The sequence below is a fragment of the Coregonus clupeaformis genome, chromosome 26 (assembly GCF_020615455.1).
Source record: "Coregonus clupeaformis isolate EN_2021a chromosome 26, ASM2061545v1, whole genome shotgun sequence".
In the NCBI taxonomy this organism is placed as follows: Eukaryota; Metazoa; Chordata; class Actinopteri; order Salmoniformes; family Salmonidae; genus Coregonus; species Coregonus clupeaformis.
This window is the reverse complement of record NC_059217.1, coordinates 14772630-14784830: the sequence shown is the minus strand read 5'-3', so window position 1 is coordinate 14784830 and position 12201 is coordinate 14772630. Positions and strand designations below refer to the sequence as shown.

The window sequence follows — 12201 nt, the reverse complement described above, 5'->3', positions numbered from 1 at the left end:
TCAATTTTGGAGAATCTCTTATTCAATGGGTTAAAGTTATGTATAGTAACCCTAGGTGTAAAATAGTAAATAATGGCTAGTTCTCAGAAAGTATTAAACTGTCAAGAGGAGTAAAACAAGGTTGTCCACTATCGGCATATCTATATATTACGGCCATCGAAATGTTAGCTATTAAAATCAGAACCAACAATAATATCAAGGGGCTAGAAATCTAGGGCTTAAAAACAAAGGTGTCATTGTACACTGATGATTAATGTTTTATTTTAAATCCACAATATGGATCCCTCCACAGCCTCAGAGTATCTAGATAATTGTTCTAACCTCTCTGGATTACAACCAAATTATGATAAGTGTACTATATTACGCATTGGATCACAAAAAAATACAACTTTTACATTACCGTGTAGTTTACCAATAAAATGGTCTGACAGTGAAGTGGACATACTCAGTATTCATATCCCGAAAGAAAGAAATGATCTCACTACTATACATTTTAATAGAAACCTTGCAAAAATAGATAAGATCTTGCTACCATGGAAAAGAAAATACCTGTCTATTTGTGGAAAATCCACCCTCATTAACTCTTTAGTCATATCCCAGTTTACCTATTTGCTTATGGCCTTGCCTACACCTAGCGACTTGTTTTTTAAATAATATGAGCAAACAATCTTCAATTTTATTTGGAACGGCATGCCAGACAAAATTAAACGGGCCTATTTATATAATTAATATGAATATGGAGTGCAGAAAGTATTTAATATTAAAGCATTAGAAAATATTAAATATTAAAGCTCTCACTAAAGGCTTCAGTCATACAAAAGGTATACTTAAAACTAGTTCTCTAGCAGATTAGTAAGAATGTCTCACCCCATGTTCAAGAATGGCCTTTTTCCCTCTCACTTTCGGTTATTTGAAAATGAAATAATCTAAAAAATATTGGTATTTTTAAAACAAGCCATAAAAGGTTGCAATTTCAGTTTAATCCACCAGAAAAGACAGAACAAATAATACAACAAATATTATGGTTAAACTCAAATACACTAATTGATAACCAAAAAAAAACATTATTTGATTAAAATAAAATAAAAGTGTAAATGATCTTTGTAAATGATATCATAAATAGGACTGGTGGCGTTATGTCACACATGCAGCTAAAAAAAATATATGGAAATGTCTGCTCTACCCAGAATGGGTAGAGCAGACATGCAAAAATGGAAGAAGCAAGTGGAAGGGGGAAAAAGTAAGGAACTTGTCTGTCGGCCTTGCATTAAATACCAAAATTGGTTAAAGACAAAATGGTGATAAATAAAAAAGTATACCAGTCTCATGTCATAAAAAGTTGTACAGTTGTGCCATATAGATTGCGAAATAAGTTGAAGAGATTTTCGATATACCGATTCCATGGCACATGGTTTATGAACTCATACACAAAACGACGCCGGATTCAAAACGTATAATTTTTCTATTTATATTATTATACACAATTCTTGCAACCAATAGAATGTTAGATACATGGGGGATACAACCTTCCCAGCTCTGCAGATTTTGCTGCGAAGAGATCATTTGTTTTGCTATTGTCCATATGTAGCTTGTTTTTGGTTGCAGGTTCAGGAATGGCTGAAGAATTGCAACAATTACCTGGAGCTAACACTTCAATTAGCACTGCTGGGTGATTTGAAAAGTCATAGTCATTCGATCAATAATAATATAATACTTTAAGAAAAATGTGTATCTTTAATTTACAATCTGTAGAAACTATGAGAATAGAAAGGTTCATGACTTTTGTGATACAGCACAGTTGAAAAATATATGGCAAATAGAAATCAAAACTGGATGGTGTTCAGAGATAGATGGGAGGGGTTGAGGGTAGCTGAATGATGGGACTAAAAACAAACATATAGGATAACTATTGTAAAATACACTGTCCGTAAAATGTTTATAGTATGTATAAGCTAGAAGTAGAAGCCTAAGTGTTGTTGTCCATTAGTTTACTCTAATTAGGGGACGGGTGGTAGGGTTAGGGGAAAATAATAATGGAAAATATATATATAAATATATATTTACCCACTGGAAATGATGCAGACAATTACATTAATGGAAGCTACAAGCTATCTGCAATATTTAAGCTGATCTACCCCCTCAAAAATAAAAAATAAAACATGGTTCTCGATATTTGGCAACATAACCATCAACCACTTAAACTGGTACAACATTTCCACTAACGGTTGGCACAAATACACATATATTAGATCACACCCCCAAATATGCTAATGAACCCCTACCTACATTTCAAATTGCTTTGATATTTATATTCAAAATATTGGATAGAAAGATTTACCATTATACTAGATTATGTACCCTAAAAGGAACCAACCAGTACCATGTGAGTTCCTATGTGTACCTCTGAAGGTACCTTATGTTTACATTTGACCTTTTTGTATCTCGGGGAACAACACTGTATCCTAACCATACCCTAATTTTGAGAGAGTGTGGATATAATTTATGTTCTTGGTAATAAAGACGTACCTGGTGGCACTGCTGAAATATTAATGCACTACTGCCCAAAAGCTTGCAAGTTTAAATCACCAAAGCGTTTATGCACACTTTACATTAAGTGTCCCTGAGCACTGCTATTTCTATGTTGGTGTTGTCAGATAATCTGACAATTATTGACTTGGGGAATATTTAGCAAAGTGCAGGAATGTATTCTTGCCATTTAAATCTGTGGCCAATCTCTCTCATGCCCACAGACGTGGTGGCGTAGCAGGAAATTCAGGTAATTTACAACCAAGAGGTTGTGAGTTCAAAGTGAGGTATAATCTCAAGTAACCTGCTTTTTACAGCAATAACACCTTAATTCAGCTGTAAAAATTCAGTAGCTTGTTGTTGTTTACCCGACTTTCACTGCAACCAGTAGCCTGTAGGGTACCGTAAAATTATAGGAACTTTTTAACAGTGTAGTATTTCATGGCATAAAAGGAAACCATTGTGGAGAGGGAAAGAACAGGATGGTTCTTCACAACCCTCACAGCAGTAAAGAACCATTCCTGATATGCCCCAAAAATATATGGTTACACATATCACCCTCACCCCTGTGTGTGTATGGTGGTCCAGCAAGACTAGCTGGTCAAGCTGTTCTGCAAATCCACATCAATCATTATCATGTTTCCCATGCCTGCTCTATTGCAGTTAGATTTTTAAAATGTTGGGATCCCACCTACAGACACAAACCAAGGGGAAACACTGACAATGTGAGTCCCAAACGGTGGCCACGGCAATGGGTTTCTGTCCTGTAATGACCAGTGTTATATCCTGTGTGCTTGATGAGGCTGATTAACACAAAAAAAGAGAAGGTGTGACGGCTCAACCACTACCAATTAGAGGTTCTTTACTGGGGTCTCTGCAACACACACGCACGCCACTGAGCTCTGTTCATGGCCACAGTAACGGGACCCCAGGGACTCCTGGTGCAGAGACATGCTGGATGGCATGTCCCAGAGCACTGGTCTCTCTGTGGCGTGTGTGTGTGTGTTAGGCAGCTCTTCCTGTTTTAAGATAAATTGCTCAATCAAACTCGTACCCGGACCAACTCCTATACCCCAATCCTCATACCCTGTACCCCTCAATGTAGCCCGATGAAGCCCCATTGGCCAAGACTACCTCTTCATTCCTGCGACCTGCATATGACCCAGCCCCATACCCGAGCCCTCTGCCCTGTACCCAACTCATATACCCCATCCTTAACAATACACTTTGCCTCAACCCCAAACCCTATCTGTTCTTGGTAATAAAGATAAAGATGTACCTGGTGGCACTGCAGAAACATTAATGCACTTCTGCCCAAAAGCTTGCAAGTTTAAATCCCCAAAGCATTTATGCACACTTTACATCAAGTGTCCCTGAGCACTCCTATTTAAGAATGAGCAACTGATTTAAGAATGGCGCCGTAGGGGATGGCTGCCGTTATACAGCTAACCAACTGTGCTATTTTGTGTGTTTTTTCGCATAGTTTGCAACTTATGTTGTACATAATGTTGATGTTACCGTCTCTTGTGACCGAAAAGAGCTTCTGGATATCAGAACAGCGATTACTCACCTCGAGCTAGACTAATATTGTTTCTTTAATTAGTCGGACGCGAAGGATATAATGTTGCTCCCAGACAAGGCCCGAATCCCTGTCATTCGCATGAAGAAAATAAGAAAATACAGGGGGTGGAGATCAGGGGGCCTTGTGAGAATTTGTCGGCGAGTGGGTAACCCGCCTGTACCATCCGTTCTATTAGCCAACATCCAATCACTGGAGAATAAACTGGATGAGCTCAGTTCGAGACTATCCTACCAACGGGACATTAAAAACTGTAATATCTTATGTTTCACTGAGTCGTGGCTGAACGACAACACAGATAATATACAGTTGGCTGGGTTTTCCGTGCATCGGCAGGACAGAACAGCTACGTCCGGTAAGAAGAGGGGTGGTGGTGTGTGTCTATTTGTCAATAACAGATGGTGCGCAATGTCTAATATTAAGGTTGTCTCGAGGTATTGCTCGCCTGAGGTAGAGTACCTCATGATAAACTGTAGACCACACTATCTACCAAGAGAGTTTTCATCTATATTTTTCATAGCCGTCTATTTACCACCACAAACCGATGCTGGCACTAAGACCGCACTCAACGAGCTGTATAAGGCCATAAGCAAAAAAGAAAATGCTCATCCAGAGGCGGCGCTCCTAGTGGCCGGGGACGTTAATGCAGGCAAACTTAAATCAGTTTTACCTCATTTGTACCAGCATGTCACATGTGCAACCAGAGAAAACAAAACTCTACACCACCTTTACTCCACATACAGAGACACGTACAAAGCTCTCCCTCTCCCTTGGAAAATGTGACCATAATTCTATCCTCCTGATTCCTGCTTACAACCAAAGACTAAAGCAGGAAGTACCAGTGACACGGCTGCTACGCTACAGGACTGTTTTGCTAGCACAGACTGGACTATGTTCCGGGATTCATCCAATGGCATTGAGGAGTATACCACCTCAGTCACCGGCTTCATCAATAAGTGCATCGACAACGTCGTCCCCACAGTGACCGTACGTACATATCCCAACCAGAAGCCATGGATTACAGGCAACATCTGCACTGAGCTAAAGGCTAGAGTTGCCGCTTTCAGGGAGCTGGTTAAATAAAGGTGAAAAAAAAAGGTCTACACCTGTTGTATTCGGCGCATGTGACAAACACAATTTGATTTGATTTGATCTCTACCGTATCCCCTGTACCAGGCCCAATGTAGGCCAGGGCTACCTCTCTGCTCCTCTCCATCTCTGCATATTAAAGAGATATTACAGACCATTTATCAAGTGTATAATTCATACACACTTTGCCCTCACACACACAAACACAAACCTCTCACACACACCTCACTCACGTACACACAGACACACAAACACACGCTCAGCTCTCTGAGTGATACAGACATCTGAACTTCTCATACCTTTTATCACCATGCAGTATTTAACAGCAATCTCTGTATCTGTCCTTGAAATCAAATGAATTAATGATCAGGTTCATCTTTGGAGTTTCTTCTAATATTAGATATTTTAAATTAGAGCAGTGTAATTATGAAATTAACATTTTTGGTTCTGTTTTATTGGCCCAACTCATTCAAGTGTCACTAAAAGAGCATGTCCATTAAAATACGTTTGAAGTATTCTTTGATTTGCACACACATAGAATGTTCTCTTTGTGTGAAATACTAACTAACACAAACCTATTGTCTTGCTTCTCTATGTTTAGGGAGTGATTGCTCACCTCGTGTGTGTGTGTGTGTGTGTGTGTGTGTGTGTGTGTGTGTGTGTTTTTAGCGAATGCAGCAGTACGTTAGCTGTGTGAGAGCGAGACGGTGGTATGCATAGTGACAGCAGGCTTGTGGCAGGGCTCAGCAGTGTGACGCTGACACTACTCTACCATAGACTGAAGAAATGCTAGCATGGGGGGGTGGGGAGAGGGAGAGAGAGAGAGTGTGTGGGGGGGGGTTGGCTAGTGTGGACGGTTTGTTTTTGTGCTTCCGTTCTAATGGGGAGAAACTGCACACATCTGCATGGAGATGATGTGGAGATTGGAGCTTGTCAGGTTGTGTGTGGGTGTGTGTGTAGGCTGTGTGTGTTTAGGTGGTTATTTGTAGTCTGGCCTGAGATTCTTGGCTGAAGCTAGACTGCCACCTCCTGGTAGCTTTAAATTACTGAATATGTCCACAGACACGCTTGGTGATTTTATAGGACTGCTTTTTTTTTTTTGCAAAATGGGCAGAATCCTTTTCATTTAGCTGGTTTGTTAAAAGTGTGTGCTTTCAGAGGCAGCCAGTTGGACAGGCAGGCAGGCAGTGGATCCTGCCTCAAACACCGTCTGTAGTTTTATGTCTAACAGAAAGACAGACTTGGCCATGCTTCTGGCTCCCTCTCTTTCGCTCTCTCCCCCTGTCTCTGTGTGTCTCTCCCCCCTCTCTATCTCCCTCTCCCCTCTCTCTATCTCCCTCTCTCTCTATCCCTCCTCTTTCTCTCTCTCTCTTTTCATTCCCCCCCTCCCCCTCTCCGTGAGGTTTGTTTGGCATATCTCACATACCCTGCCAAGCTGTGAGATCAGTGGCCACTCAGAAACACCATATGAAATGTATAATGTAAAGCTGGTACTTAATGTATCGAGCGCTCTGTCGTTGGTATGCTCGCTTCACATAACTGGTCATGCAGACGAGAGACTGAAAGAGGAAAAAAAGTTTATTTCTTCATATATTTCTACTAAAATGGACAGTGATGACTATTTTCCCCTCATAACAAGGGGAGTAAAATATAGAGTTATTGTATGGCATATGAAGGATTAATAGAGCCACTGCCATGAGGGCTCCTTTAAATAGATTTCATATCTTGGCTCATTCCAGTTGGAAAGCGAAAGCTTGACGGTTAAGTTAGAAGATGACTTGGCAATATTGGCCATATTGAAACTCTCCTAACTTACAGCATGACTGGCTGGAATATGCAGGTTTTATTTAACAAGAATTGCCTCAGTAAATTATTCATAGTAAAAAATAGCTGTCATCTTACTGTAAATAATCATTTGTTGCCACAAAATATGTGTAGCTGCAGCGGTATTGACAATGACAAAACATGTGGCCACTGTAGGAAATAACTCAACATGTGTATATCACATTAGTGATCAAAAAATTATTCTAACAAACGTTCACAGACAGTAAGAAGGTCCATTGTCATGCCAGCAGAGGTTACCGTGCAGAGTACCTATTGAACCACATAACAGTGTGTTTAGTGTGCTTTTAAACAAATTAGAGGCTTTTTTCCCCCGTCCTCCAAACTGGTGGTTATGCCCAGATTCCGTGAAATAGCCTGGACCTTTTCATTTTCATTATTAGACTTCAATTGCTGCATCTTTTCCTGGCGTGGCACTCTCCCTCTCTCTCTCCTTCTTTCTCCTCTTCTCGTTCACTGCAGCAGACTCACTGTAAGAGAAAAATAACAGTCATCTGTCATGAGAGAGATGAAGACCGAGAGAATGAGAGGCAGAGATGGAGGCTGAGGGAATGAGAGAGGGGGAAGAGATGGAGACAGAGAACGAGAAAGAGAGGGAGAGAATCACTTTTCCATTTTCACCTCTCAGTTTTATATCAGTCTGTCATGAGAAGTGAAGGGGATGTTGTTTCACCCAGACTTCCTCTAGCATGGTTGTCTCTGGGTTACCTTGGCTTTAATGTTTCACCAAAAGACATGCTACTGCCACTGTAATAATTACAACTCTGGATGACTTCCATGTTCAATCAGTATGTGTTTCATAAATGGAAAGTGTGTATGCATGTCTTTTTGTTTTCTTCCAACAGTATGTAGGTGTAGGTTGTCTAGCATGGATATAATTATGACCATAGGAAAGGGGGTGGGCAGGCTGAGCTGGGTGTGGTTATGATATGGGCTGAGCTCTATGCCCTGGGTATGGTTTGTTGTGTTTGAGGGTTCACCTTGTTTTAATAAACACCTAGACACACCGAGAGGCCCCGCTTCCCTAAACATGCATAAGTGCACAAATGAACAGGCTAAATAGCAGCAAGGACCATGACCTGTGTGTGTGTGCGCGCCCCAGCACCCACCCTCTCGCAGGTGCATCTCCAATCTCCCTAACTGTCATGCCGGCCTCGGCCCAGATTTACAGCCGTGTGTGTGCACGTCTGTGTGAATGATTTGATATGTGTGTGTATGAACGCCCGTGCGCGTGTGTACATGGCATCACAGTGCTGATTTACGGCCCTGACACAGGAATCCATTAAAGTGTTTTTTGGGGGGATGGGAGGCCTGAGCCACTCTGTAATGGTCTTTATTATTATAGCTCCTAGCTACCAGAGACAGAGAGCAGCCTGAGCCGGGCAATCAGCGCCACACCACATGTGTTCCTGTTTAGCCCAATGGCTAAGAGGACTAAGTGGCCGCTGCACACATTTCTCCTCCGTTAGCTTTTATGGCGAAGGCGGCGGTTAACCCTTTCTGTGTGTGTGTGTGTGCGCGCGCGTTTTTGTAAGGTGTGTGTGTGTGTACCCTAAATGAGCAGCGCCCAGCGACACGTTACATTCCGCCTGTCTGGCTGGCACTTGTGTGAGCTAATCAAGACCGGGTTGTTGCAATGCCCTAATGTTTCCCCCCTCTCCTCTCAGTTTCCAGGGGTTATTGGTCTCCCTTTTCCTCTTTCTCTCCCTCAATCATTTACATCCGACCTGTCCTCTCTCTCTCTCTCTCTCTCTCTCTCTCTCTCTCTCTCTCTCTCTCTCTCTCTCTCTCGTTCTCTCTCTTGGTGATGGGTCATGGTTGCCCTCTAGGGGATGTGAAAGTGACAGGCTTTGATAGTATACTTTAGAAGCTGCCTGGGTACAGGAAAGAAAGAGAGAAAGTGAGAGTCAGAGAGGGCGGTAGAGACTAGAGTGTATGAGAGAGATAGTGGGAGAGAGAAAGAGAGAGCGATATACAGTGTGTGCGCGATACGAAGTTGTGAATTAGATGGGCAGAGAGAGAGTTAAAGTAAAAAGACTACACGTCTGTATTTTTAATAGCAGGCCTTAGGCTGAGCTGAGCTCTTTTGGGGGAGGAGAGAGGGAGGAGGGGGAGGCAGTGTGCCTTAAAGGTTTGTTCTTAAAGTCCCCAGACAGTTAAATGTGTTACACAGGTGGCTTAATATACACACTGGACTTGAGGTACCAGGCACTGGACTGGACTGGGGTGGGAATGACACTCTACCATGTTGCCAACACAAACACAGCACACCACCATCATAAAGAGTGATTATGTTGTCATGGTCAGATGTGATGGTCATTTGCCTTGAGTAACCTGTAGATCTCATTGTCTCTGTGTGTTGTAGCATTATTATGCCAAGTCTCCCATGGGGTGTCCTGACTTTGCCATCGATGACGATGAACTTGACACTGCCAGCAAGTAAGAGTCTGTTATAGGAATATGATGATACCAATAATCTCCCAGTATTGTTTGAATATGTATGATCTGTGACATTTATTTATCTATCCTTTCAGGTGAGTCTCATTGAGACGGCTATCAATTTTACTAGGGAGCCCTGGCCAAGAGCAAACATCACAATACAATAACAATGCAATAAAATTATTTAAGTTGGTTCCGTGGTAGTTTCCTCTTTCATGAAAGTTGTTTGTTCAGTTATTTGGAAAAATCCTCTCCCTGTCCTGTCCTCCACTAGTTATGGTATAGACAGTTCTTCTAACAGGTTCCCTCTCTTCCTCTTCCTCCTCTTCATACTCATATCAATGCTGCCCTCCAGTGGTTTAGTCCTACACTAAGGACCCCACAGTAGATTTATTGCATTGTGATTATAGCCTCTTGGACAGATCATTATTCATGAAATTATTATTGATTTGCTGAGTTTATTTGCTGGCTTATTTATACATTTATTTACTGAATTTTTTTGTTATTTTATTTTGTGTTCGTTGATTTGCTGAATTTATTTTGCTAATTTAATTTGCTCGACTTGAGGATCTCGTCTGAGGACAGTGGGGAGATGCCGTCCTACACTGAGGACAGTGACGACTCCTATTCGCTGGAGCTGGACACAGACTCCTCCCACACGGGACAGATGAACCTATTAGAGGAGATCCTTGACTCTCTGAGCACCACCAGCACAGAGCACGGCAAACTCAGCGCTGCCAAGAGCCTGGACTTCTTCAGATCTATGGACGACATCAACTATAAGACTCCGGTAAGAGAAACATCTGTAACATCTAAACCACACTCATATAACCCCAGATACATACAGGAAATAGAGTCTGAAAGTCATGGACAATATCTTTGCATATGGACAATATTGACTGAGGCACTGGTTAAAGAAAACATAAAAAAATGTCTAAACCACTGTGTGTGTGTGTATATGTGTCTGTATTCTAGAACAAGTCCAACCCCCCCAGTGAGAGTAATCTTCCCCAGCTGTGTACCAGTGGCAGCAGGGTGGGGGGAGTAGGTGGGGGAGGGGAACAGGGAGGAAGCTGGCAGGACGACAGTGCCCTCCACGGGAAGCACCTGCCCCCCTCCCCTCGTAGACAGCCTAGCAAGAGCAGCCTCAAGAGGCCAAAGCAAAACCCCTCGACAGCCTCTCCACCGGCCACAGCTGCAGCCCCAGCCAAGGACAACCAGGTCCCCAATCTCCTGCCCAAGATCCAGGCCCCTCATACCAAGACCCAGCCCAAGCTCCAGGGCCTTCATGCCAAGCCCCCGATCTGTCTCTCTCAGCCCCAACCAGAGGAGCCTTCGCTCCCCACACCTCCATCACCACACCTGGGAGACCACCACCCTTCTTCCAGCCGCTGTCCTGCACCAACCCATGCCTCCACACACAATCCTCCACCAGCAACACACACCCCTCCACACACCCCACCGCTGACCCGCGTTAGAGCCTCCACAGACCCCCAGACTGAGTCTGAGTCCAAACCCCAGACCACGTCCAGCATCCTGCGGCGGAATGTGCTGTCCAAGGAGACGGTGAGGCAGTACCAGGACCAGGCCCTCCAGAGGCAGGGCAGTCAGGACAAAGAGAGGCAGGGGGTGAAGTCCGGGCAGCCCTCTGTGCTGGTCCCCTGGGAGAGAGAGAGGCCAGAGGAGGGGGGACAGGGAGAGGGCCAGGGCCTAGGGCTGGGGTTGGGGAAGGAACAGGGCAGTGTCTCTGGGGCAGAGGTCCAGGAGAAAGGCCTTCTAGAGGAGATAGAGTCCATGTGTCACCTCAGCTCAGCCTTCCAGACCAACCTACAGCTGTCCCAGGTCCAGTGCAACACCAACAACACACATAATAATACCCATGCCGACAACCACAGCCACAGCAAAGCCACTGACAAGTCCTGAGACGGACAGGGACAGGGGAAAGTGTGCTTGAGGTAGAAGTTGCCCTTAAGAATCAGACTGCCCTCCCCAAATCCTAACCTTAACCACTGAGTGGAAATGTTGTACTAAAAGATCAGTGTGTTTTAACAGAGAACAAATTCAGTTTTCCTTCGATCTGAAAGTATTGTAAAGACACAAAGTAAATCCCCATGACCTTGGTAACTCTTCCACTGTACAGTTTCATAACACAATGCCTTAAACCAGGGATTGGCAACTGGCGGCCCGTGGGCCACCTTTTGTAGGCCCGAGGACCAATTTCACAAAAAATAGAACACTTTTTTAGGAACTCAGTCAGGGTCTCAACTTACTGTTGAGAGTTAGAATAATAGAATGCACAAGATGCAATTTTGAAATTTGATTGTGCATCAGCAGTCACTCAATTAGCCCATGTCAGCTAAAATGTTTTAGATTGGTAAGTTAGTCTAGCAGCCAGCTACCTAAACTTGGAGTAAGCATGGTTGAAATACCGACCGGGGTCGGGCCCATTGATCATCAGTTATCATATTAAAAACTGTTAACATTTGCCTCCACCCTATGGCAAAATGTGTAGAATTGCAGGAAATTAGCTGTAAAACTTCTAATTGTTCTCTCTGCCCCATGGCAAAATGAGTAGAATTGCATGAAATGAGTTATAAAATTGCAAAATCTTCTCTCTGCCCATGGCAAAATGTGTAGAATTGCAGGAAATGAACTTTAAAACTTCAAATTGGTGGGGGGGGTATGGACCCACTAGCCACTTCAGCCCCTCATAATGAGTACAGTTT

At 43.2% G+C, this 12201-nt stretch overlaps 1 protein-coding gene across 2 annotated transcripts in view; it reads left to right on the top strand.

Annotated features, from left to right (window-relative positions):
- LOC121540413 (DENN domain-containing protein 1B) overlaps window positions 1–11989 on the top strand; it is a 174256-nt gene extending 162267 nt beyond the window's left edge. For both annotated transcript variants that reach the window (XM_041849264.2, XM_041849263.2), the window contains exons 20-22: window positions 9402–9475; window positions 10043–10265; window positions 10451–11989. In XM_041849264.2, coding sequence (XP_041705198.1) covers window positions 9402–9475; window positions 10043–10265; window positions 10451–11398 — 1245 coding nt within the window. In that variant the 3' untranslated portion in view covers window positions 11399–11989. The remainder of the gene's footprint in view (window positions 1–9401; window positions 9476–10042; window positions 10266–10450) is intronic.
- The last annotated feature ends 212 nt before the right edge of the window (window positions 11990–12201 follow it).